General features: G+C 39.8%; 1 protein-coding gene across 1 annotated transcript in view; it reads right to left on the minus strand.

Annotated features, from left to right (window-relative positions):
• The window catches only part of VIT (vitrin), a 39,650-nt gene extending 13,852 nt beyond the window's left edge, over positions 1-25,798 (minus strand). Inside the window, exons 1-11 of the mRNA XM_089528379.1 lie at positions 25,726-25,798; positions 24,672-24,737; positions 20,650-20,806; positions 18,234-18,367; positions 11,861-11,935; positions 10,724-10,936; positions 8,063-8,113; positions 6,033-6,071; positions 5,882-5,938; positions 4,470-4,532; positions 471-518 (exon numbers count right to left, since the gene is read on the minus strand). Of these exons, the coding sequence (XP_089384505.1) occupies positions 471-518; positions 4,470-4,532; positions 5,882-5,938; positions 6,033-6,071; positions 8,063-8,113; positions 10,724-10,936; positions 11,861-11,935; positions 18,234-18,367; positions 20,650-20,806; positions 24,672-24,737; positions 25,726-25,759 (937 nt within the window). The 5' untranslated portion in view covers positions 25,760-25,798. The remainder of the gene's footprint in view (positions 1-470; positions 519-4,469; positions 4,533-5,881; positions 5,939-6,032; positions 6,072-8,062; positions 8,114-10,723; positions 10,937-11,860; positions 11,936-18,233; positions 18,368-20,649; positions 20,807-24,671; positions 24,738-25,725) is intronic.
• Between the last annotated feature and the right edge of the window lie 1,225 nt (positions 25,799-27,023).

Below are 27,023 nucleotides of genomic sequence, written 5' to 3' on the forward strand. Positions count from 1 at the left end.
CTTTGCATGGCAGGATCTTCTCACCTCCACTTTCAAATCTAAACAACGCCCCAAAAATTATCATGTAGGTCTGCTGCTCATGTTTTAGCTACCTGTTGGCAACCTGTTCTTATTTGAGCCTCAAGATTCTTAACTCTTCTTTGCTTAAAAGTTCACTTTTTCTTGCACATGAGTAGATACCTAATTATAAGAACAAATGGTCACTCCTGTCATTACTTGATAGAGACTATAATCTAAAACACAGAGAAAGAGGGTTCTATCTCTCTTCTGCTAGTTCGTAGTTGGCACAACATGATGATGATCAAGATTCACAATTTCAGGAAACATTTTTTTAAAGTGTACATATTTGTAACTTGTAATAATTATGCAGGTGGGCTTCCTGTACAGGTGTATGCCTTCCAGATAATAATAGTGTCATAATTTCTTCCCAAAGAGTTGGTAATTACAAGAATTATATGTCAGATCTTTACCTGGGTCAAAAAGGCTTGATCCAGGCTTCCACAAGTCTGTTTCCATAGCTATACCACAAATAAGGCAAAACAGCAATTACTTCATACCACAAAAAACAATCTGAAGTTCAAAGAACATGCAGCACAGCATACAAAAAACACTTTGTAAAATAAATTACCTGTGTCAACTTCCCTATAGGAAGCACTGTGATTACAGCATATACAAGAAATCCTGCTTTAAATGAAATGTGTTTTAATGTGTTTTATTTTGTGTCACTCAGTCCTGAAGAATTCTTGAGTGATTATATGAAATGGGATGGAATAAAGAGCTGATAGGCATTTTTTACATGCCTTGATTGTTTATTTAATTTAAAATGATTTTCAGACTATCTTTATGGATAGTACCCTCTCAAGAGGACATGTAAGATAAAAACAATCCAAAACAAACACAATACAGTTTTTCAGAACCATTTTCCCACTATTTTTTGGCCAGTCAGGTTGTGTCTAGTGATTCAGTTATTCTCAATCAAATCATCCAAATGTTTTGGACTTCAGCTGCCAAAGTCCCAGGCCATTGGCCAGGCTGGCCAGGCCTCCTGAGAGTTGAAAGCAAAACCATCTGGAAGACTAAAGCTTGAGAACCAGTGGATTTTATTACTTCCTTCTTATTTCCTCATTCTCTTCTCCTTCTTTCTCTTATTATATTCTTTCGACCTTTCCCCCAAAGAATTATTTGATGCATTGTGGAATTGCCTTCTTTACCAGCTATGGATCCCAGTGTTGGGTGTAGATACAATTATATATGGTACGTGAGATGAAATCATAGTTCTCTTATATTTATACCACAGAGATACAGTGCCCTACAGATTTGCGATGGTGAGTGTGCATGTGCATGTTGGCACATAGGGGTATTTCTATACCACATGTCCTAACATAATTCTAGTGTGCTAATCTAGAATAATTTGTATTTAAGGCTGAAACTTTGGCGGGGTACAGACGGGCAGGGGAAGACGTCTTGGAGGTGTATTCTGCTGAATACGGAGCCTCCAGACCGCCCGCCCCGGGGGCGTGGCTCAGGTAATGGGGCTTCCACATGGGGGGCAGTGAAGACGCCTCACCTGGGGCCGTTTCTGACCCGCAGTTTCCAAACCGCCGCCTCGGAGGACGCTGCAAAGAGAGAGGCAGCTTCCTCATGGGCGGCCAAAAACTGGGCTTTTTTTTTCTTTTGCCGGCTGGCGGATGCACAGCTGCGCAGCTGCGGCGCTCAACAGTGGCGGCAGAAAGCTTATGTGCACATTTAAAGCGCCCAAGCCCCTTTAAAACTTTTTCCCTCACCCTGCCCAAGAACAATAGTGGTCTCCTGCCAGCTGGTGATCAGCTGGTGTTGGCATCCTTGTCCGCTTGCACGTTGCCAATGTCAGCAGCATCATGGATGCCTCCTCTCCTTTGGTCCCTGCGGTCTTGCTGAATCTACAATGCACAGCCACAGCTGTCGCCGCTGCCACCGCTGTCCCCCTGCCATCCCCCATCACCTCCCTTGTACATATGTAAATATTTAAAGTTTTAGTGTTTTTTTATTGTTAGGTGAAAATGGTGCAGGAATATGTGTAGGGGTTCACTTTAAATTCCAAACTTTCCCGAATTCTAGCAGCGCATGCGTACATGTTGCTCTAGGGTTAGGGTTAGGGTTAGGGTTAGGGTTAGGAGTCTTAAAATGCGCTGCAGCTGTGCTGCAGCTTCCACACCTGCATGGCAGCTGACGCTGCAATTAAAGCCTGACTGCAAACTGCGCATGTTCCAGGACCCCGACTCATTATGCGATGCAGCAGACACAGAGCTTTTAAATGGGCAACTTAAATTAGCAGCGTAACAATTCTGGCGTACCGGTGCAGCAGCTTACAGACGGAGCTGCGCAGCTGCGCATCATACAGAAAAGAAGCGGGGAAAAGCAGCACCTTTTTAATGCCGCTTCTTCCCGCTTGGGGCGTGCGGGCGGCGTGTTCATGGCGGCATTCAGGTAAGGGCCGTCTGAAGGCTCTACCTTCATGACGTCATGAACACACCCCTTTTTGCCCGTCTGTATCCCGCCTTTGTCCCATTGAAAAGGGACCAATGATTCAGGCACACACAAAAATAATATGAAAAATGCAAGAGATGAGGTCAGGAAAAAAGAAATAGGAAAACTGATGAGTGATGTCAGTTATTTGCTCACATTTTTGGGAACTTATTAGCAAAAAATTATGGGCCATGTCTAACTGCATAACTGCAGTGAAAAAGAGCCTGAAGAAAATTGTGAACAGAAAGTACATTAGTGAATTGAAAGGGGTGGGTGTGTAGGTGAGTTTGAAATAGGCTGATATGAATTCCAGGTGTCCGTATTTTGGCAATATCTTTATTAGGCCAATGAAAAAGGCACAAAATGCTAAATGCGTATCCCAAACTACTTGCACAGAAAAGATCAAAAGGCTGTGAACTTTTATCAAATTGAATGTTGCAAAACTGAAGGTACTTCCTCTTCTATAAAAGTCTCTTTACCCTGAGCAATACCCACATCCCCATCCACAAAAAAGGAGACACAAAAGACTTCAGCAACTATAGGTCTATAGCATTAATTTCTCACGCAAGCAAAATTATGCTCAAAATTCTGCAGCATAGACTCCAATCATATATGGAGAGAGAAATCCCAGAGGTCCAAGTGAGGTTCAGGAAAGGAAGAGGCACTGTGGACCACATTGAAAAGATACAATGGATAATGGAGGGAAACGGGGAATTCCAGAAGAAAATAAGCATGTGCTTTATAGACGATAACAAAGCCTTCAACTGCATAGACTATGAAAAGCTGTAGAATTTTCTCAAAGAAATGGGAGTGCCACTACATTTGGTAGTCCCAATCAGGAATCAGAATAAGAGGCTAATGTTAGAACAGAATATGGAGAAACAGAATGGTTCTCAATTGGAAAAGGTGCATCCTTTCACCACATCTGTTTAACCTGTATGCAGAAAATATTATACTAAGAACAGGCTTGGAGACAGAAGAAGGAGGGGTGAAGATGCATGCCCCAATGCCATCCTGATTGCACAGTGGGTGATGTTGTGGGTCTCCTTTGGTGTGGTGTTCACATGGTGCATGTCAAAAGGAGCAACGGAAAGTGTCGCCGCAACATCAAGAACAGCCCTTTTCTGGGCCAAAAAGAAGCATCAGTTGCTGCAGCCCTGATCCAGCGCTCAAAGGGGTGGCACAGAGCCACTTCTTCAGGATGGTCTGCTTTGCCCCTTACTCTCCCCTTATTATAAACAGGATATTTTACAAAGCTAGTGTTCTCAGACCTAGTACACCTTCTTGTGTAACTCATGTGCAGGAGCAGTTCTTCCTCACCACTTTCTGATTCTTTGCTACTGCTAATTTTGATTCTGAGGCCTATGCATATTGTCACACAGTTCTAGTGGGAACACGGGATGTTGTATGGCTACTTTGAACTAAAACATAATATTAAGTCACTTTAATGGATTATTCTCTTCCTCAGTTAGTTTGGCAATTGTTTATTACATGCACAGTTTCCACACGTTACATGGCTTTGTTCACCTATTTATTCACTCAGAATTGCACTAGAGGAGGGGCGAAGATCAAGGGGCTCGCCATATGTTTTGGGACAGCAGTTCCCAGCTTTTCTCACCATTAGCTATGCTTGGTAAGGCTCATAGGAGTTCAGATACATCTAAAAGGCCATATGATTCTCATCATTGAGTACTAGAGTCATGAAAGAGTGGGCCATTGCACCTCAAAACAGTGCCAGATTCCAGATGATTTCTCCATCTAAATTTTCTTCCATGCATTTCTGATTCACTCAGTAAGTAATTTAACAAACAACAACATCCAAAATTATGGATTGGCATGCAAACAGAAAGAAACAGGGGAAACAGAAAGAAATGTTGACAAATCCATAGAAATGGAGAAAGGAAAAAGATGAAATATTTTAAACATCCTCTCCCATCCCCCTTATGGGCTGAAAAAGAGCTTACCCAAATTCACAGGATTGCTGGCAGGCTTCCGGAAGGTGGCAATTGGCTCTTGCCTCTGAAGATCTATGAGGTTTGTGAAAAAGAATCCAGTTTATACAGAGATATAATGGATGTCTGTATGTTCCCAACCAGGATAAGAGCAGGTCCTGATGCACCGTTGGTTTTTTTATGCCAGGTCTGAATGTGTACCCATGCAGTTTTCTTCAGATATACTGCATTTACTGCTGGATGGGAACTGAGCATGCTTAACACTTCCTGAGGCTCATGATCAAGATGAGCTCTTTCCAAAGATCTGAAGGCAGTTTGAGAGACAGCTTGATGATTGTGTTTTGTTTACTGTCACTTTTTGTGGGTATGAGTAGATTTTATATTGCTTGAGCAGAGCTGACAGTGGCATACTTACACCATGAAAAACCATTTATGTTTCAAACCACTTCCAGTTTTATTAACAATGTTTTAAGATGAAACTTAACAATTTCAATTTTCTGGACTATGCCTTTGTGACTAATGAACCAGCAAATGGAAAGGTCCAATACAAGGTATCACTCTTGGAAGCACACTTACATGATATTCAGACCTTTCAGCCTTGCCCTGTATACAAAGAATATGGCCCAAAACAGTCCCAAGACTAAGGAAACTATGTGAAAGGAAGAGGCCTGGGACTGGCTTCTATTAGGGTTATACTATATTTCTATTTCCAACTTCTATTTGGGTTATATTTACAAAGGAAGTATTAGAAGATATTTAGTTTTATTTTGATGTATTTAATGGAAATAAATAGTTCCAGATCTTTAGCTGAGAAACTCCAGTTTTACAATGGAGGTCAAAGGCATGAAGTCATAATGCATCAGAAAAAATCAACCTTAGGACTTAAGGCCTGAGTATTTGTTTGCAATGCTAGTTAATGTTTCAGAGAAGTCAACCAAAGTTTTGAAGGCACAGGTTGTAATCCACATATCATTTAATTAGGTCAGACCTGTTTGCTTTATTAGAAGACCTCTGGGTAATGTAAATTGGTAATGGATTTTGGCTCAGACCAAATGCTTTAACTTGAGTGGTTTATAACTACTATAAGTCAATCCCATTAGAAAATGATTAGGAGATAACTACAAAAGGGCTTAAAAGTTAAAATGGGTGCAGTCCAACCAAAGCCAAGTAACTTTTTATTCCATTTAGTTCAGGGGGAAAGTTAAGTGTTGGCGTTAAGTTCTTTTACCAAAATCAATGGAATTAAAACTGCTGAATTTGGGCTTGATAATTTCCATTCCTTTTCATTCATATCTTTTGTCTTTAATGGAAGTAAGTATTAGCTAACCTGGAAAACTTTCTTCCGCATAAACATGTTTAAGGTCGGTTGTAGGTTTTACTTGTAGAAGTCTGACTTATTAAAGAGAAAATTAAAAAGGCTTTACCTGTATTAGGTCGAGGGATATTTCTGTTACTTGCATAGCTGGAAGTGCCTCTGAGTGCTTTAAAAATATTTTATTGATCAGTACATAAATTTTAACATAATTTGTATTTGAAAATCTACTTAAATCTGCATTAGTTTAAATTAGGACATACCTTGATTCTGGGCTCTTCCTTGGACAGCCTGAACCTGCCCTAAAGTATGCATTAAAATCAAATGTATTATTTGCAATTTTAATTTCTTTAAAAAAATAAGCTTAATGTTATAGCTGTTGGGGTTAAAGATGCTTGTCGTAATCCTTTAACATTTTTATGCAGAGCTTTTAAAACAGAATTTTTAGTTTACATTTGAAACTAGTCAAGATTACAAAATAAAATTTAGCAAGCATTACTTCCCAGAAGATCCTTACAGCCATAGTTCCACAGTAGCAGTTGGCAACTTGTGCCCCTCCAGATGTTACTGGACTGAAATACCCATAATCCCTCAGATCTGCTTATGCTGGCCAGAGTTATGGGAATTGCAGTCGAACAAGCATTAGGGAGCTGCACATTCCCCAAGAAGTGCAACCTTTTTGCGGCTGGGACATTAAAGTGGCTTTCCTCTTTAAAGGGCAGCAAGAAAACAATCAGGCTTTAAAACATGTAAGCAATACAAATATGTATTTATAAATTATAATTGTTATAAGTACATAGAAATGGAACTCTGAGGAATTTGGCCATTAGTCTTTGCTGGTGTTATGGGACAATACCCTTGAGATAATCACACAGGGTAAGGAGAGATCACTCTTGTCCTTACTCCGTCCTGAAGTTGTCCTTATCGCGCCTGCACTTAACCTATCATTTTTCTGTCAGTGGCACCTGTCATTGTATTAATGGGAGTTTCCATTAATACAAAGTGACAGGTCCATGCCACTTTAGTGACGGAAGAAGGATGGGATAAGTGTAGCGTCTTTTGAATATCTTATCGTGATTGTGCGATAAGGATGACTTTAGGACGGGATACTGACAGATGTTGTCTGTAAACCTTAGCACGATCGCACCATAAGGATGGGATAAGGACAGGAGTGTTCCATTCTTTACCCTGTGTGATAATCTCCCTTGTGTTGCCATATTTCCCAGTCTTGGAAAACTGTCAGACATTGGGAAGTTACTTTTAAAAAGCAATTAATTACAGTTCCAAGCCTGCCAGGACAGTTAGCTACCATGATAACTACAGCTTTAAATTAACTTCTAATGTTATTGTTATTCTATAATAGCTAAATTTTTTACGTTAGCTTCTTTTAAAAAACATACCAGAATGCAACAAACTCAAGGGGTATGGTACAAAACACAACTAGTTAGTGGGGTCACCCCTATATCTATAAAAATAACCAAACACCAATCACAGTTACATTGCAAAAGAGTTAAGTTATCCCTGTTCAAGTTACAATCATAGACTGCATCTGTTCTGCAGAAATAATGCACTTTAACTGCCATGGCTCCATCTTACAGAATCCTGAGATTGGCAGTTCTGTGAGATATTTTGCCTCCTCTGCCAAAGATGTTCTGGTGCCTCATAAAACGACAAATCCCAAGATTCCATAGAATGGAGCCATGACAGTTAAAGCACTGTGGAACTGCATTAATTCTGTAGTGCAGAGGCAATCATAATGCAGTTCAATTATGCCTCAGTTATTAGAATAAATTAATTAAAAGTAACATGCTATTAATGTTTCATTATTTCCAAGTTCTAATCTATGTAGTGTTTTTCCTGTGCATTCACTGCATTTAACCACAGCTGTTAATAACTTTAAGCCTAATTTCATATCTTGAAAAATATTCTGCATTGTTCTGAGTTTCTCCAGAGTCATTGTCCAGGACTTATTTACTACAAGCAAACTATTGTGCAAAATGGAAAACCTGTCATAATCCAACCCAAGGCTCTGTCAATGACTGGAAGTCAAATGGCAAAAATACTTCTATGCCCCCCCCCCCTACAATCTCTTATATAACAAGGATAATTTCAAGTTTAACAACTTCCTCCTTAATTAAAGAGTTGAAAAGAATAACCACTTCAAGAGATTCCCATTGTTCTGATTCTAACTATGAACACCCAAGACATAAATCAATTTATTTCAGATTTAGGTACTAAAAGAATTATTTAAAGATTACAGCTTTTTGTTTACCAGTGTTGTCTCTAGACTTACTTGATGCTACAGCTGCCACTGATGAGTATGCTGGATGGACATTGCTAGAACCTAAGGAACATATAAAAAAATCTGTTACTGTACAGAATGGAAACAGAGTATTGCAGAAAAACACCAGAATAACATAGGTTAAAGGTAAAGGTAAAGGTAGTCTCCTAGGATGAATGTCTAGTTGTAACCAACTGTGTGGTGGTGGTCATCTCCATTACTTAGCCAAAGAGCCAGCATTGTCCAAGTACTACTTGAGTGGTCATGTGGTCAACCTGACTGCACCAAACGCTGTTACCTTCCCACCAAAGTGGTACTGTTTATCTACTTGCATTTGTATGCTTTTGAACTGCTTCGTTGGCAGAAGCTGGGACTAGTGACAGGAGCTCACCCTGTTGTCATGTAGCACTCAGTCCTCGAACTGCCAACCTTCCGATCTTCCGATCGTCAGCATTGGCGTCTTAACCACTAAGCCATCTCAACCCTATATAACACAGGAAGAACAGATAATAAAATGGCCAAAGCAGTGTTTTCTTTGCAGATGGTTTATTTTATATCTTTATAAGTCACTTCATCATCTAAGCCACCATGTCCATCCAAGGCGGTGAATAGAAATATAACCACAAAATGCAACAATACAGTGTGACACTGTATGTGTTACAACAAATCCACCAACAATTTACAGATGAGAACTAAGACATGTATGGCCAAGCAGCTTCACAGTGTGGTCAAGATAGCAAATGTTTTAAATGAAGAAGTTAGGAAAGGCTGCAACAGTCTGCTTTTGCCTGAGTGTACTGGAATGGGCAAGATTCTGCCCCTCCTCCTCTCCCTCTGCTGAGTTTATTGAATGCAAATTACTTTGGCTCATTCTGGAGCAAATGAAGCAGGCTGAAGACAAAGAGGACAGTGGGAGATGGAGAGAGAAACTAGGACATTTTAAAAGCAGCTGAAATATTGGAATGATTGAGCCATTATATTTAGCTTCAATCCTGTGCCTGCACTAAGACCTAACAATTTAATCCTCTATCACAAACCTTGTAATAGTCCAGACTACTGGCCAACATGGCTGAAGCTTCTGGGAGCTGAAGTCCAAAATGTATTAAAGGGCACAGTTTGGGGACCACTGTGCTATCCTTTCATCTTTGCCATCATAAAGGGATAATAAAATTTGCCTCTGTGATAGTAGCATTACAAATCAGCACTCCCACCTCACTTCCAATGGTAGCAGCAGCAACCACAGCCAATGACACAGAAGAGTGATGGGGAGACACAAAGCATGATGCAACAGGGGCAGGTTTTACTATACCCTACCAAGTGGGAAAATTCAGCATGAAGTTGTTTTTTAGTGGCAGGTCTGTTCTTATCCAGGAATGTAATTCCATCCCAGGAATTCCTAAAAGCAACCCAAGTGTGAAAACTGAAATGACAAAATGCATGAACTCTGATAAAATAAGTCACTGAGCATAAAAATAATGGAAGGCCTTAAGAAATAGTCATGTCAAGCTGAAATCTGAGGACACATTAGGTCAGTGAAGCAATTACCAGAATTTAGGAAATTTACTTTTTTGCTCAACAACTCCAAATCTTTCCAGTCACCATGTTCAATAGCTATGCTGGCTGAGCAGGCAGGTTGGGAGTTGTAGTCCAAAACTAACTTTCCCAAGCTTTGACCATTATCATGTAAAGAGTGACACTCCATAAGACCATGAAGGTCACCATTCAAATCTGATCAAACAACACCAATGACTTCTGGACACCAGTTCGTCTTAGGCCAATCCCCGCTTGTTGCAGAGCACACATATGAAATCTTAAGTGGGAACATGTCATTGTTATCACATGAGGGTGCTGTATCACATTCTGTGTCTGTATTTAGTTAAAGCACACATCATATCCAGATGCAGTAATACCATGTTTGACAGAGTTCCAGATCAGCAGAAGGAACATGGTCCAGCTGTATCTGTCCTGCTCCCCACTAAGAATGGTTATTCCAACCAAGTTTCCATGCCTATTCCTAACACCACCTGACCCAATACACCAGTGTGCTTCCCAATCCCACTCTACTCAAACAGAGTAAAGGATCTTGACAGTGGGGGAATGCCTTTCCATAGACAGCTGTACCTATACCAATTTCGATATTTAGATAATACATTGGGGCTAGAATACTGTTGGTTAGCCCCAACTATAGGCCCAGTGAATCAATTGCTGAAAGGTGAGTCAATACATAGGTAAATCCAAATGATTCAATCAGGAATTTAAGTCCAGACTAGACAGAGTAATTGAGATAGTGTAGAATTGCCAGCATGGTATAGAGGTTTGGGTTTTGGACTGTGAATCCTGAGAACAGGATTCAGATCCCCTCTTGGCCATGAAACCCAATAGGCAAGTCATGTTCTCTCAAGCCTCAGAGGATGGCAATGGCAAACCCCCTCTAAAGAAACGTGCTAAGAAAATCCTGTGAAAGGTTCACCTTAGGGTTGCCATAAGTCAGAAATGACCCAAGGGAAAGGGTTGGCAGGCACATTTCTTCCCTCTCCTCCCTTTGTTGTGTCTTGTGGGGAACGGATTCATTTGAACATTCCACAGATTTCCATTCTAAGCCTATTTTAAAGTACGCAGAGGGTGGCAATAAAACACTGTTTAAGCACTACAAACTCTTTCCCTTCTACTCACCTATATCCCTGACCTTGTGCACCCCAATCTGAGGCTTTCCAGTTGTTTTGGTGGTTATTGTTGTAGTAATGGTAGCTGGGATTGCTGTTGGTTTTGGAGTTGGACTGACAAATGCTGTTGTCATGATGAGGGGCTTTGGTGTTGTCACAGCAACTTGTGTGACCAGTAATGGTGCTGCAACTGTGGTTTGATATTCCTTGCGTAGTGAACCTCCTGCATTAGGATTGAAAATGTACCAATGTCAAAGATAATTGGTATGCTATATGAAGAAGCAGTTGAAATTAAAGGTTAGATAAGAATAACAGTAATATATGGGCCAGAAACCTCTTGGAGTCTTATGCATGCATGAGTTCCCTTACAAAAGCAGTTGGACAATTTACATTCACAGATTTATGGTATACAGTCCCAGACACATATACACATAAACACCCATACACATAAAGCATTGGATGCAGAGGAAAGAATCTGGTTTTGGAAGGTCAACAGCCATAGTGAAATCTGATATTTCTATATGTGGTTTACAGCTCTTGTGATTGTGGCACCTTGCTAAACAGTTCTTCTAATTGCATGCATACACTATACCTTATTTTATTTATTTATTTATATTGGCTATACATATTTATTATATTATAAGTTCAGAATTCAGAGCAGTCACTAGGTTAGCCTCTTTAGGCAGAAAATTTTGCCACCACTGAGAAAGGCTTTCCCCTCATCACCACCTGCCTTACCTTAGATGGAGATAATTCAATGTTGGAAAATTTTTCTGGGATGCTTGTGTGGAGATGGAACCTTTATATATTTTATAAAGGGCTTTGGTGTTTTTTCCCCTTAATATAACCAACAAAAGGCCATTGCCATTTCTAGTAATGCTCTAGAAAAAATATTACATGGAACTTGGGAAAGTTAATTTGTTTCTTGTCAACACCCAAAAAACTGCTTGTGGGAATCAATCTCCTTTTCCAAATGAGAGGAAAACCATGCCTCATACTGTACACCTCAGGTGGCTTATGGACCAAGCAAGGAAGCACCTCTCCCCACCCTTTTAGGAAGAGGCACTCTTCTACTCATGGTAAGAGCTGCCACAACACATATATGGAAAGATGACATACACATTCCCACAAACAACACATCATTTACCTTTAACAGGTGTGCTTTTGGAAGACGAATATTCAAGTGTTGATGGATACTGCACACCTTTCTTGGGTTTACCTTCTGTGGAAAATCATGACAAGAAAAGGCAGATGAGACACCTTGCAATAAAAGCAAGCATATATTTTAAGACAAATAAATATTAGACACTTGATAAAAAGGTGGTGTACATATCTAGCATGTATTCAAATTATTCCCTTCAACTGACTTGAACTTTGCACTTTGCATTCCCTCAGGGCTTTCAGTTATTCATGCTGAGCTCTACTTACTCAAACTATAAAAGGGAAGAATGGGGAGGAAGAATCTAGCAGCACTTCTAAGACTAAGTTATTTTAGCATGGGCTTTCGTCGATTTTTACCAAAATAATTGAGTTAGTCTTAAAAGTTTGGCTAGATTTCACCTCTTCCTTTTTATACTGGGTCAGATGAACATGGCTGTCCCACTGAAGTTGAACTATACTTTGGCACAAAAGAATAGAGAGTGAGCTAATAAATGGGGAGGGGAACATTATTTGCACATTTTATTTCATACTGAATTTCCCCCTCTTTTAACATTTTCTTGTGTTTCCAGAGGTTTTCTTGCAAGAATTATTTCCCTGGTTCCCCAATATTCTGCTCAGCTAAAATACCCACCAGATGTGTTTGACTGCATGGACTGGTTATTATGAGATTTATAGTGTTACATTAGATTGGGGAAGGCTCCTCAACCTACACTATGAATGTCTCCTTCATTTAACTTTGTTGTTGTGTGCCATTGTTTCTGACCTATGGTGACTCTACATGGGGTTTTCTTGGCAAGTTTCTTCAGTTTGTCCTTGCCTTCCTCTGAGGCTGAGAGAATGTGGCTTGCCCAAGATCACCCAGTGGGTTTCCATAGTCAAGCGAGGATTGAAACCCTCGTCTTCAGAGTTGTCATCCAATGTTCAAACCATTACACCCCTCTGACTCTCTCATCTTTTTGATGTGTCTCATTTCCAAGCACATTATTTTTAAAGCCCATAATTTACAATACTAACAGTAAAGGAATCTAATATGGCATATGGAAGCAATTTTTTAGTCTAAGATTAGGATTTCCCACTTCATTCAAATTTAAACCATATATAGGGAATTGTGACAGTTATATTTGAGTACATAGCAAACCACAAACATTTCATGGTGCCACATCATAAGTTACTTCTGTTAACTTATCCTATTTCAAAACAAAAGTCTTAAAATCAGCATTTATAGAAAACAGTACATTTTTCTGCTTGTTAGATGGAGAAATTCTGGTGTGTGATGCAAAACATTCTAATTGGTACTGCCTCATGCCCATTTATCATCTCAGAGTTTGTCTACACATGCATATTAGACAGAAAGGTCAAATACAGTGAAGTAAGGAAATAGTTTTAAAATTTGTGCTCCAGTGCTTTGTCCTTGTGCAAATAATTTAGCAATTATAAATACGGTAGATAGCAATGAAGGCATTGGAGCACAAATTAAAAGTATGAATACAGTTTTGGGCCCAAGGCATTTTGCTGCCTGGAGATGTAAAGAATTGTAGTTCAAAAAGTAACTTTTCCAAATTCTGGAAATTCTGCAAATGATAGCCCCCTCATTGAAGGCACAGATACCATGATTCTATAGCAGCTACATACAGTAGTTAAGTACACCTATCTACTCTAAATGAATTCAAGTCTCTAGGGCGAGATGAGCTGCATCTAAGAGTACTAAAGCAACTTGCAGATTTAATCTCAAACCCACTATCAATAATTAAAAAGTCCTGCAGAACAGGAAAGGTCCATCAGATTGGAGGAGGGCAAATGTTGTAGTTAAGTATATTTAACTGAGTAGTGTCTCCTGGCCTAACACCCACACCTCCAATCCTGACTTGCTGAGCAGCAGCCACTATGAATGATGGGGAGCAGTTCTTCTGTCAGTCAGGGCACAAGAAACTGATGTCCCCATCCTACCTCCTTCTAGCCATTTCAGATGTGACAATCAGCAGCAGGAATTCTATTGCAATTTCTCCTTGCACCAGAGATGAATCGCAAGAGGGGGTGGAAACAACCATATGCTGCACACTGGTTAACAGGAGAACAGACTCCTGTTGCTTGTAGTGGCTGCTGTCCAGTAAATCAGTATTGGGGGACTTTTACAATCCCTATGTATTCCCTAAACTATTGAACAAGAGGGATCATGAATATGAATCAATTATGAATGCCACCTTGAATCCTATTTCGGGAGAATGGTGGGATATAAATCCAACAAATTAATAATTAAATGCACAACTAAGTTATACAACTGTAATTGGGAATTCAAGATGGAGTACCAAAATTCAGCCATATTAAATTAGCATACAAGACATAAAATCCCATAAAGACCTCCTTCCATATCTCAAAATAAAATATAGTAACAAATTGGGTAAGAAAGTATTAGTGCCCTTGCGTGACACCATAAAATGTCTGCTTGAAACCACTGACTCACTCTACGTAGTGGCAGAGCCAGCTCCCACTAATTTAACATACCTGTATTTGTTCTATCTTTTCTTTTTTCCTTAAAAAAAGTCAGAGTTTCTGTCTGTTCCCTCAAAGAACACAGAAGTATCATAGAGAATTAAAAAAATTGCAAGACAAAAGAGTGATTGAGCAAACATGCCAATTCAAGAGTAAATACACCTGACTGTCCTTTTTCTCCACTGTACTTTTTTAAAAATTAGAAAATGACTATAGAATGAGCTCAGATTGCAGAACTTGGGTTGCAGAATGCCCATCCCAATGCAAAACACTGTTATTGCCTTTTCCATTTGGTAAAGGAAATTTTATGAACTTAAATTATGTACATAACCATAATACTTGGGGAAAAAACATTTGATAGCATTATTAAATTTGAATGGAAAAATACAGTACTTTAAAAGCTGCGTGGAAAACAAGAGTTCAAAACAAGAAAACAAGAACAGATGAATCTAATGTTTCTAACTTCCTCAAAATATTGAGATGCAAAACACACTTGGCTGCTTTCATAATACCACTAGCAAAAAGTTCTCATTGATCTGAATAGAGTCATTCATTTACACATCATCCAGAATGTTTCAGTATTCTGAAAAGTAAGTACTAGCTGATTTGCATACCTCCTACTGTTTTCATCACTTTAGTCCCAGTTTGCGGTGAAAACTTCGCCTGCTCTTCTTCACTCTTTACATTGTTTTACTTCCAAATTTGGCAATCCTAATACATTTTTTTGAATGAGCATTTGTATGTAAGCTGGTTAGTCAAGCTGGCAAATACCAACCCCCTAACAGTTTGTTAAGTGGCAACACATTGTCAGCAAGGTTTTGTCTTCCAGTGCCACTACTGACATACAGACAATGTGCTCAGTCACAACAGAAGCAGCTATACAGATTCAGCTTAACTTGCTTTTCTATTGGATGTCATTCCCAGGCCCCATTCTCACTAGCCCATTTGCACTGGATAGAACTGGACAGAGCCAGTTGCCCCCATACTGAATATGCCCAGAAAGAGGTTCTGACTACCCTTTACCTTGATCGATGCAATTTACCCAGAAAGAAGTTCATATTTGCAGTACCACTTTAAAATGGAGCCTCCTTTGTTGACAAATTCACTTCCGCTTTCATCAAAGGTGACATATTCTACAACCATTGGCCAACCAAATGGGTTCTTTCCCCCCTCCTTGTTTTAAAAAAAACTGGCGGCAGTGTGTGCATATTCTGTCAACTTGTCAAATTTAAAAACCTCCAGGTGTGTATGTGTGTGTTGTGTGTATTTGGGTCATTACAGATTATGGCAACCCTAAAACAACCCCATCCTGGGGTTTTCTTGGTTCTGAGGAGATTTGCCCTGAGGCTGAGAGAGTGTGACTCCCCCAAAGTCATGGGTTTCCACAGCCTTCCCTCTGAATGCCAGCCTCTAGCTTCCCCTTCGCTTCCAGCTCACCATTTCCTCCTCTTTGGAACCTCTTCCTTTCACTTCCCTTCAAGCCCAGTGCCACCTCTGAAGCCCTTGCCTCCCCCCTGATGCCAGCGTCTTCCCTTCCCTTCCAGCCCAAAATATGTGCATAATCTATCACAATAATAATAATAATACCTCACCTCAGAATGCCATCTCTGCATCTTCTTTCTTTGCTTTCCCTCCGACTGCCACCCCAGAATGCCTTACATACACATATACATACTGTATGTAGCAAAAGCACTCACACATTGTATCAATTTGCCATATTTAAAAGGAAACACAAGCATTCGCATATTCTGTCAGAGACACACACACATAAAAAATAATTTTAAAAAATGCCACTTGCAAAGTGACCTGCCATGCCAGCAGCAAGCAAACGAAAGGGAAATGTTGCAGAAGCAGACACATTCTATCAATATGTATCAACCTGTAGAAAAAGCATTTGCATAATCTGTCAAATATAAAATTACAAAAAGAGAGAGAGAGAGAGAGAGAGAGAGAAAGCTGCCTGTGAGAGGGGAGGCGTGTTCCTCCCTTTGCCCTCCCTCTGACTTAATCCCTCCCCTGAACCTGACCCGATCATGACCGGGGTCAAGTTCACATTTGCCGGCAGCAGGGAAGAAACAGGTTTTCCCAGAAGACACAGGAAATAATCCACTTTCGGAAAAACCGCTCCAAGGGGGATTTACCCTGGATCGAGTGTGAAAGACCCTAATTCTGAAGTGTTTAATCTGGTGCCAATGGGAACTTCCAACTTTTAATCCGGGTTACAATTCAGTACAAAAGGTAGTCTGAATGGCAACCCCAGGTGACTTACTGTTATGGTTGTACTGGCAGTTTTTTCTCCTTTTCAGCTTCTTCCTATAACTAATATATATTCTTCCTATATTTAATTAAACTACCAGCAAAGGTGTAGATAATGCTGAAATTCTGCATTTCATTAAAAACCAATGGCAGTTTTGCAACTCAACATTACAATGGAAGATTTGTTTCTTCTGTTTTTCTGATGTGAATTGTTAATCGTTTGGCACATTTGTCATTTTGCTGCAATTTGGTCCAGTGCTGCTAAGATCTGGAGATAACCACTGCTTGCCTCTTTAAAGCTCATTCACATCAGACTTAATTAAACAGCAGTTTTAAAATATGCTTTTTGACATTCTTTTCTTATACTGGGCATAAGCTGTTTTCATTAAAAAAAAAATCTTTGGGAGACGTTTGGACAACACTGTACACATGTAATAGCCAGGGCTTGAAAAAATTACTTTTTGGACTACAAGTCTTAGAATCCTCTGAGGGAATTTGGAAGCCGTAACTGAAAAGGTAGGTTTTTCAAAGTCTGGTGTTTCCGGGTGAGTCTACACTGGTCAAAATACTCTGGGCTAGAGTATTCTGGCGCTGAAGCTGCCTCAAATTCCCCATATTACCTTTACATTCTTTGCGACACCAGGTGACTGTCAACAGGTGTTCTGCTGTGCTGGCTGGTGGTAATGCTGTGGGTGCAGATCGTGCCTTCTGAGGTAGAAAATTAGGTGCCCAGCATCAATCATATAGCTGGGTGCTTCACTGTGACAGAGGGAGCACACCAGTGGCAGTGCTAGGTGGCAATATGGGACGCTATGTAAAGAGCCTCCTTGTATCTCTCTAGAAAATCCAGAGCAAAGGCAGAGAAGGCCTGGATTTGGTGTGGAACTAGCTGCATTTTGAGAAGACAGTCCACAGTTGAATCAGGGTTTTGGCCCAGCATTGTGAAGACAGATTGCAGTGAGTGTGTGAGGAGGGGACTGGTTTATCTGCCCCATGTAGACATGTCCTTCAATGATGTCAACATTTCAGGCTGTTTTTCCCCTCAGTATTTCAATGTGATCAGTCTTTCTAAAATAGAATCTAATGATGCAGCCTTCCTCTCCAAGTAGACAAGGTGGCTTGGAGAAACTAGGTAGGGTGCCACTGTGTAAAGAAACTGAGTAGAGGATCTTCAACAATTCCTGTTGCCTTTGTTGGGGTGTCCTCATTCTCAAGCCCTCCCCCTGACTTGGGAAATAGAAGCCCAGGAGCAGCTTCCCCTTTGCTGTTAAGATAATTTTGTTGTCTGTTTTAAACTGATTGGGAAATGTGTAAAGAGCCCTAAAAGAAAGTGTTGGAGACAATTCAGCTGCTCAAGTAAAATGCTACCCATCTAAATTTATTTACAGTGTGAATCATGCCTCCTTGAACTTTGACATTTCAACTTCTGACTTTTGAACTATTTTTTTCAACAAAAGAAAAAAAATCCAGATAGTTGCTCAAAATAATATTGCCCAAGTAGTGATGATTCAGTTCTGCCCTTTCCATGCTTATTGTCAGATCATCCAATTAGTGGGACTGAAAAGAGTAAAGTAAATGTAAAAATAAAATGAATGGATTAGATGTAGTGTTACCTGAAACAATGAAGGACTCCCTCCATCGTGGCAAAGACAGTGATCGGATTCCATTGGAAAAACTACCCCTGTAACCAGACTGGCCAGCGACTTTTTGAACAAGGATTTTCCCTCCAGATTTGTCAATCGTACCACTGCAGAAATAATGTGTTCAAGTCAAAAGTAATGCCTTCAGTTGTTCTCTGCATGTCTGACCGACACAGATGCAAACACCCAGTATTTTTGCATCTAACAGATTTTTCTTTTTTTGCCTCCCCATGGCAGGACTGGGCTTATTCCAGCCCCCCTAAACAGATGACATTGCTGAGCTAGGCTCATCTCCACCTTGACTGCATTGACCTGTCCTTTCTGCTGCTCATTAACCCTACAGTGCAAACCAAAACCAGTAGCAAGATACTTTATAATTTCAGGATTAAAGGTAATTGTAGAGTTGGAATGTGCCTAGCCCAACTACTTTCTCTGAAGCACTTGAAATTGTTTAATCTAGTCTGCTGTGAGAAAAAAAAATCCATAGGTCTTTAAAAAAAGACTAACAACTTTCCCTGAAAGTCAAAGGAAAAGAGTTACAAATGGATATTCAAAAATGCTTTTTAAAAAATGGTTGAAAAAAATATGTTTCTTGAGGATTGGTAAACCCTGGTGAGGAGAATCCTGAACTTATGTGAATCTTGAAATTTAGGACTTATTTTGTGTAAACGTCAGATGGGCTGTTTTTGCACCGAAAAGAGTAGATATTTTCTGCGCAGAAAATAATACTGGCTTCCTGTTCTGTATTTACCAGACTGTAAACTGGACTTACAATCTTCTATCTTTTGGGATTCTTCCCTATGGTCATTAATGACTGACTTCCAAGACCAACTCTTAAGCCGAACAGCACTCAGCCAAAGGGTTTCCAAGACATTACAGATCAGGGTACTGGGGATGACATCTGCAGTATTCTCCCAGCTGCAGGGTGCATTGAGAGAAATATTTGTGGCAAGACTTGCAAGAGGTCTCTCTATGATTGTCTCAGTGTTCCCCACAAATGGAAGCGGGCTGCTGCAACCATCATTTTTCAGTGCCCTGCTGTGCATTACCTTGAAAAGTCTTTGTGCTAGCGATCTTGTAGCACCTTTGAGGCTAACTGAAAGAAAGAAGCTGGTAACATGAGCTTTTGTAGACAAGCCTATTTTCTCAGGTGCATGCTACCAGCTTCTTTCTTTCAGTTCGTCTCAAAAGTGCTACAAGATCCTTCTGCATACTGATTTTCCAGACTAACATGCCTTTGGAAAGGCTTTGGTTAAGTTGCTCTCTTGCTTAGGAGGTAGGTTCTTGGGGGGACAGCATTGTCAGAAGTAGCTACAAAGACAGAGCTCCTTTGTTTTGGCTGTAGCTGATGAATGCAGGTTCTTGACCACTGTTTCCTGCATAGAAAATGCTGTTTTCTGTGCAACACACAAACAAAAAACACATGTGATTTTTTTGTAGAATAAGTCCTGAACTGCAAATAGTCTTTAAAAACCGTGCAGCTTTCTCACAGTGGGAAGAAGAATGCTAAAAAACCACTTGTTGCTACATTTGAGAACAAAAAAAATCCAATGAAGAAGTTGCTGTTATGTACTTTCAAGTCATTTCCAACTTATGGTGACCCTATGGCGACTTTATCAAAGAGTTTTCTTGGTACAGTTTGTTGGGGGGCGGGTGCTGCAATTGCCTTATATCCTTAGAAACAATCTACCATGTTACCTTGTGTTTGCCAGTATGAATATAGAAAGCAACCACCAGCCCAATGTGGCTGCCTGATTTTCCCATATACATTTGTTTGCAGAAAGACAAGAACCCCCCCTTTCCATACACAACAATTTGGTCAAGGTTTTCATCCTGCCTGAAGGAGGAGCATGTTTGATCTCTGAACAGGTGCTAAGTCCAGTGGTGCATGGATCTTTCCTTTCACTTCCAAAACTGGGATAAAGCTGGGAAAACCTACTGGGAAATCTGTTTATGTTATCTCTGTCTTTATCCCTGAATGCTATCAGTTGTTCTTGTTGTTGTTGTTGTGTGCCTTCAAGTCATTTCCAACTTATGGTGACCCTAAGGTGAACCTATCATGGAATTTTCTTGGCAAGATTTGTTCAGAGGAAGTTTGCCATGGCCTTCTCCTGAGGCTGAGAGCATGTGACTTTCCCAGCCACCCAGTAGGTTTCATGGCTGTGATAGAATTTAAACCATGGTCTCCAGAGACATAGTCCAACACTCAAACCACTACACCACACTGGCTCAGTGAAACTCAATAAAGTGAAAGGATTATTAGCCCTATGCTATTGATTGCAGGGAGTCTGTTGAATTTTTAGACTCCTCCTCACAATCTTTGAGTGTTTATAACATCTTCTCCTTGGGCTCTGTACCTTGTCTTAGACTTAACATCAACTTTGCTGACCTGTGAATAGCAGCACCACAGATACTGGAAAAAGAAGCATAGATATCAGTGCCATAGACTCGATATTTCACATCTTGACATCCTGCGGGACACTTTGCGATAAATTCTGGATTGATAATCTTTGCAGCTTTTATGTCACAATCAAGCTGAGGAACATCTGAAAATACACAAGTTGATTTGAATAGTGGTGTCCTTCTCTTATAGGTGGCATCCAATTAACACAATAGTGAGCCAGCTGCCTTTTCATACATATTTATGCTTTTAACACATTGCAAACTTTTAGAGTCTTCTTCAATAGGGCTATATAAAATCATTAAAGGACAGAGCCTAAATATATAATATCACATTGCATCACTGTTGTATTTATTCAATACCTATCATTTCTACATAACTCTTTGAATCAAACGCCAGAAATTTCTGCAGTAGGAGCTCCTAAACTATTTACAAGGCAAAAAACAAAACAAAACAAATTAGCAAAAGATGAAAGGTAATTTGTATCCTGTGGGGAGATGGCATAAAATATAGATAACATTCAAGGTCATATGGTCTAAAAAGAAAGGGACCTCCTGAAAACTCTGAAAAATTTCCCAAGAGTGGGAGGAGGTCAAGATCCGTGTTCACATATCTAAGGTCCAAAATGTTTAATTTTAAAATCCAGCCCACCTCCTTTTTCATCAGAAACTTCTTTAGTGGTCATTTTCTCTATTGCCCAAAAACTGAGTTTAGATGTAGGATGATGTTTTTCCAAGAAATAACTCACCAAAGGTGCACCTGTTTTGCAATGTTTCAAACATTACAAAGGTCTTCCCCTATATGTTTCCTACAAGGTCTTGTTGGTTACATTCATCTGCCCTTGATTCTAAGCAGGTATGTAGAGGATATAGGCAATGCACAAATGTAATAAAGATTTTATGCAATGTGATATGATGTAATAATAATAATAATTTATTTGTACCCCGCTTTTCTGTAATAAAACAATGAAAACGGCTTACATTGTTAAAACATCCAGCATACAGCACTTAATACATGTAATATTTCAATATCCCCCCTAAAAAAAAAATTAAAAGTGTTACAATTAAAATTAATTTTTAAAATAAACTGTTAGTAACAAAATAAACAGTGGGCAGGGTGGTAGCATGATACATGATGTGAGGGAGTGATAATTTTATGGCTGAGTGATTTTGTTCAGGAAAATTAACCACAAAATACTCTTGAACTGCCTTAGTCTTCTTCCAGAAAAATAAGCTGACATGTTGAATGATATGTGGTATCTCTCTTTGCCTAGGAGGCCAAGGAACTAAGGAATGGTTGTTTATCTTAAAGGAGGCCAACTGACATCACCTACTATATAATCAAAACTTCTATCAGATTTGTTAGCTTGATGGAATTTTCCCAGTACACGCATGTTGCAGTAGTGATTTAGCAACCTTGACAAACTAACATAGTATACAAGCTCAGGGCTCCCATTCTTTTCAGATTCTGGTCTGTCAGGTGAGTGACAGAAGTGTATTTCTTTCTCTAAATAAAGTTGGATGCTTGATTCATCAGATCTGGTCTTCTAATTTCTCCTAGAATTATAGGGAAGGAAAGTGCATTTCATGTCCTTTTATTAATTTATATCGCCCTTGTTTTCACACGCATAAGCAAAAATGTGCCAGACATTTCTACAAATAAACAGGAAATCTTTTCAGTATCTTGATATGTGTCTCTTATTTCTTCTGTAGATTCCATTGAATGCTGCCCAGTTTTTACTTTTGTTTTTTAGTCAGGATAGCCAATTGTGTGAAATTATGGAAACTGCATTCCTAAACACCCGGAGGCCCACACTTGTCCATCTCTGCTTTAGTGCATGTGAACAAAAGCACACCAACACTTTGAAACACCTTGTTACACACGAAAGAGTTTTTATTTTGAGCTGTTGACAACTTAATGTAGGATATGTGAAGTCAAAGGCTTTCATGTCTGGCATCCATAGTTTTTTGTGGGGTTTTCGGGCTATGTGGCCATGTTCTAGAAGAATTTATTCTTGATGTTTCACCAGCATCTGTGGCTGGCATCTTCAGAGAATGCTTGACTGGAAAGGAGTTGGGTATGTATATATACTGTGTGAACCTGGGAAGGTGGGAGTGATTTGCATGTGAATTGTTCTGTTGCTAATGGCAGGCCTCAGGGTGGGAGGCTATGCAAAAGAGGATTAGTGTCTGCTTGATTAGTGCTCATTGTCTGCTGTGAAACCCCCATGGAAACCATGACAGTCATCCGATAGATTTTTCCAGAAGACATCACAGCCCTGTTCGAGCATTGCCTCACCACAAGCTATTTCCAGTGGGACAATGGATTATATGAGCAGAGAGATGGGGTAGCAATGGGAAGCCCTCTAAGCCCTGTGATAGCAAACTTTTACATAGAACACTTTGAAAAGCAAGCCCTGGAAACAGCACTGAAAAAGCCCACAACTTGGTTCTGATATGTGGATGACACTTTCACCATTTGGAGCCATGGAGAAGAAGATCTGATTGTGTTCCTGAACCATCTCAACAACATCCACCCCAACATCCAATTCACTATGGAAAAAGAAAAGGAAGGAACACTGCAATTCTTGGATTTCCTAGTCATCCACAAACCGAACCAATGTTTGGGTCACACAGTATACAGAAAACCTACACATACAGACAGATACCTGCACAAGAACTCCAACCATCACCCAAGACAAAAAAGAAGTACAATCAAAACACTGGTAGACCGGGCAAAACGCATCTGCGAACCCCAATTCTTGAAAGATGAATTGAAGCACCTAGACCGGTCTCTACAGGCTAATGGTTACTCCAGCTCAGACATCAGAAGGGCTGCCAGGCTCAGAAAAACCCAGAGGAGGGAAGACAAACAACCACCCAAAGGGAAGGTATTTTTACCATACATCAAAGGAGTCGCAGACAGAATAGGGAAGCTGGTGAGGAAACACAACCTTCAAATGATTTAAAAACCGATGAAGAAAATCCAGCAAATGCTTCGCTCAGCCAAGGACCAGAGAGACCCTCTCATAGCCGCAGGAGTTTACCACATACTGTGCAGCTGCAGACAAGTCTACATAGGGTCCACCAAATGCAGTGTGCAAACAAGAATCAAGGAACACGAGAGACACTGTGGAATGGGCCAGCCAGAAAAATCAGCAGTCGCAGAACATGTTACAAACCATCCTGGGCATAAAATACTGTTTGAAAACACTGAAATTCTGGACCATGCCAACCACTACCATGTCAGGATGCACAGGGAAGCCACTGAAATCCACAAACACCTGGACAATTTCAACAGGAAAGAGGAAACCCTTAAAGTAAAAAAGGTTTGGCTACCAGTCCTGAAAAATAGCAAGATGAAGACTCAACAAATGCAAATGAGAAATCTTCCAGGGTCAGGGGTTTCCTAGCAGACAATGAGCACTAATCAAGCACACATTAATCCTCTTTTGTAGACTCTCCTACCCTGAGACCTGCCATTAGCAACAGAACAATCCACATGCAAATCACTTCTGCCTTCCCAGGTCACACAGTATATTTATACCCAACTCCTTTCCAGGCAAGCATTCTCTGAAGATGTCAGCCACAAATACTGGCAAAACATCAGGAACAAACTCTTCTAGAACATGGCCACATAGCCCAAAAAACCCACCAAAAACCAATGTAGGATACTTCTGTTTTTAAGGTATGTTTTGGGCTGAATACCCTTGTCTCTTTTTTAAACTGGAGGCATTCAGACTGCTGCAGAACAAATCAATACAGCATGCAGTAATGGCAATGGTTACATGGAGGGAGAGCAGCCAAGTGATGGTTCTTGGGGGGAAATTGGGCTGTTTGTTGCATGATCTTATTTTTCTTGTAAAATATAATTGCATGTATTTATATACAAAACGTGTAAGACAAGACATATTAAATATAAGCCTTCATCCTAGTAAGTCCCAAACAGAGTAGATCCACTGAGTGAATTGTTGAACACTCCCAAGCATGCTCACTACTTTCTTTACTTACATAGTTTAGACTTTTTGTTCTTCTTTGTGGTTTCTTTAGTTGCACTGATACATGTCAGCAAAAAAGCTAAAACAGAGTAAGTTGGAAAATGTGAAGTAAATACACAGATTGTATCATTTTATATGAGGTTGGACATGGGATTGGTGATTTTCAGGGAATCACATTGCAGACCTGTACAAAAATAATCCCCACTGACTCCAGTGGGACTAAGGGCCTGAACAAACAGGCCAAAATAAAGCTGCTTTGGGTTACTTTGGAGGTATGCTGTTTAAATGCTGCATGTGTCCTAAGAGGCTGGAAGCCATGCTAAAGCCACACACCAGTCCTTAGGACAGGAGCGCAGCTTTGGTGAAGCTTCTGGCTTCTTAACATGCATGTGCCATTTAAACAGCATACCTCCAAAGTGACCCAAAGCAGCTTTATTTTGGCCTGTCTGTTCAGGCCCTAGGTCCCATGTAATTGTATGTAGGCCTGCAATGATGCTTTGTATATAACGTTTTATAAATTATTCAAACTGAATTTTAAAATTTCTATTAGAATTGCTTCCCTACCACTTCAAGTCTTTTACACTCATTATTTTAAAATCTGGATTTTTCTCTTTCTTTTTTTAAAATATAAAAATTGAGATTATATCATGATAAAATGTAGTTTATTGCTTTAGCCATTAATTATCTAACAAGCCAACCATTTTTTATTTTCCCATTTCTGTTCTATTTCTCTCCAATTCCTTCTGCAAGTTTCTGTTACACAGTGTACAACTGTAAGAGAAAGACAGACTTGTTTCTGAGTTTGGGAATTAAGAAGCCATGGTTTTTAATAATCTAGACTATAAGACAACAACAAATCATACTTCTCATTGTGGTTTGCAGTTAACAAAGTACTATAACAAGCCAGAATATGATAAACCTCAAGTTAGTTTATGTTTGCATGTGAACCCAATCAATCATTCATTTGATGTAATTTCTATAACCTACCATGAATCCACAGAATAAATAGACTATTAAAAACAAATAAGATGCAGACAGTGAAATACGCATTTCACTTAATTACTTACCAGAGACTATTGCAATGGCTGTTGCTGCCTTCATGATGAGAGAAATGAAGCCCTGGAATTTTAATAGGCTTGACTGTAAAGTAAAAATTCTATATTTACACAATAGTTTTCAAAATGTCACTTTCTAATAATAGTTACATAGTAAGTTTGTCCAACTTTAAGACCATGCTGTCATTATTGGCTAAGATCTTTTATCATCAACATAGTTGTAAATGCCTAACTATGTATTGACTACTGACCCAGCAACCCAAACCCATCTTAAAAGCTAGTAGCTGCACCAAGCGAAAGAGGTATATTCTGCTGGTGATTGGGACATAGCAGAATGACATTTCTGGCCACCTCTCATAACAATCTGTGGTGCTGTGAAAAATTGTAACAGTAGTCCTGCTTGTGCTTCTCACAACTCGCTCTCCTTTGCCCAGTGTGGGTGCTGCTGTTAAGGCAGGGTGGGGGTAGGGACCATTTCCAATTGTGGTAATAGTACCATAACTATAAACATGAATATCAAGCAATTATGAGTGCATAAGTACAGTGGTGTCACTAGGGTTGGCATCACCTAGTGTGGTAACTCATGGTGCCACCCCTTCATTGACCTCCACCCATAGCACATCATATAGAATCCTTAGTAATATTTTTTTACCAATGTTACTCAGAAAAAGCAATTCCCATATATAACTGAACGTAATGGTAGTAGTTGTGATAGAAACAACTAGCAAAATTAAAAGCATACCTTTAAAGTACAATATCATACACACAGCCTAAATGTATTTACATGTACATAGTTTCATGTGGTTAAAGCAAAAAATTGGTAAGATGCAATGTTTTTAAACAACTTTTTTTTTTAAAAATAAAAACTTTAAAAAATAGATTTAAACTTTAGGGCCTCTCTCCTCCTACTGAGCCCCCCCCCCCATCTCTTCAGTGTTTTAGAGGGGCACAGGTAAACACCACAGCCCATTTCTGACAAAAAGCAGATGTTTGGGGAGCAGTGGTATCACCCCTTAGGGAGTCAGTTGATGCGTTCTACACCCACTAATGATGCTCCTGCATGAGTAGTTTACATATTTGTAACTGCTCAACAGAACGTCAGCCATTGTGTGCCGACTATAATGGATTAAATCTGAGCTCTGCATTTGAATGGAGGTTTTGCTGGTCTATGCCAGAGCTTGAAAAATGTACTAGTTTGATCCATGACATCCAGATTCTCCCAACCAGCATGGGCAGTGATCACGTTAGCTGGGGATTCTGTAAGTAACTTTTCCATTCTGGTTAATGTACAGCAATCTAACTCCTATATT

Source organism: Sceloporus occidentalis, unplaced genomic scaffold, assembly GCF_023333645.1.
Source record: "Sceloporus occidentalis isolate IW3139 unplaced genomic scaffold, rSceOcc1.0.p SCAF_6, whole genome shotgun sequence".
Classification (NCBI taxonomy): Eukaryota; Metazoa; Chordata; class Lepidosauria; order Squamata; family Phrynosomatidae; genus Sceloporus; species Sceloporus occidentalis.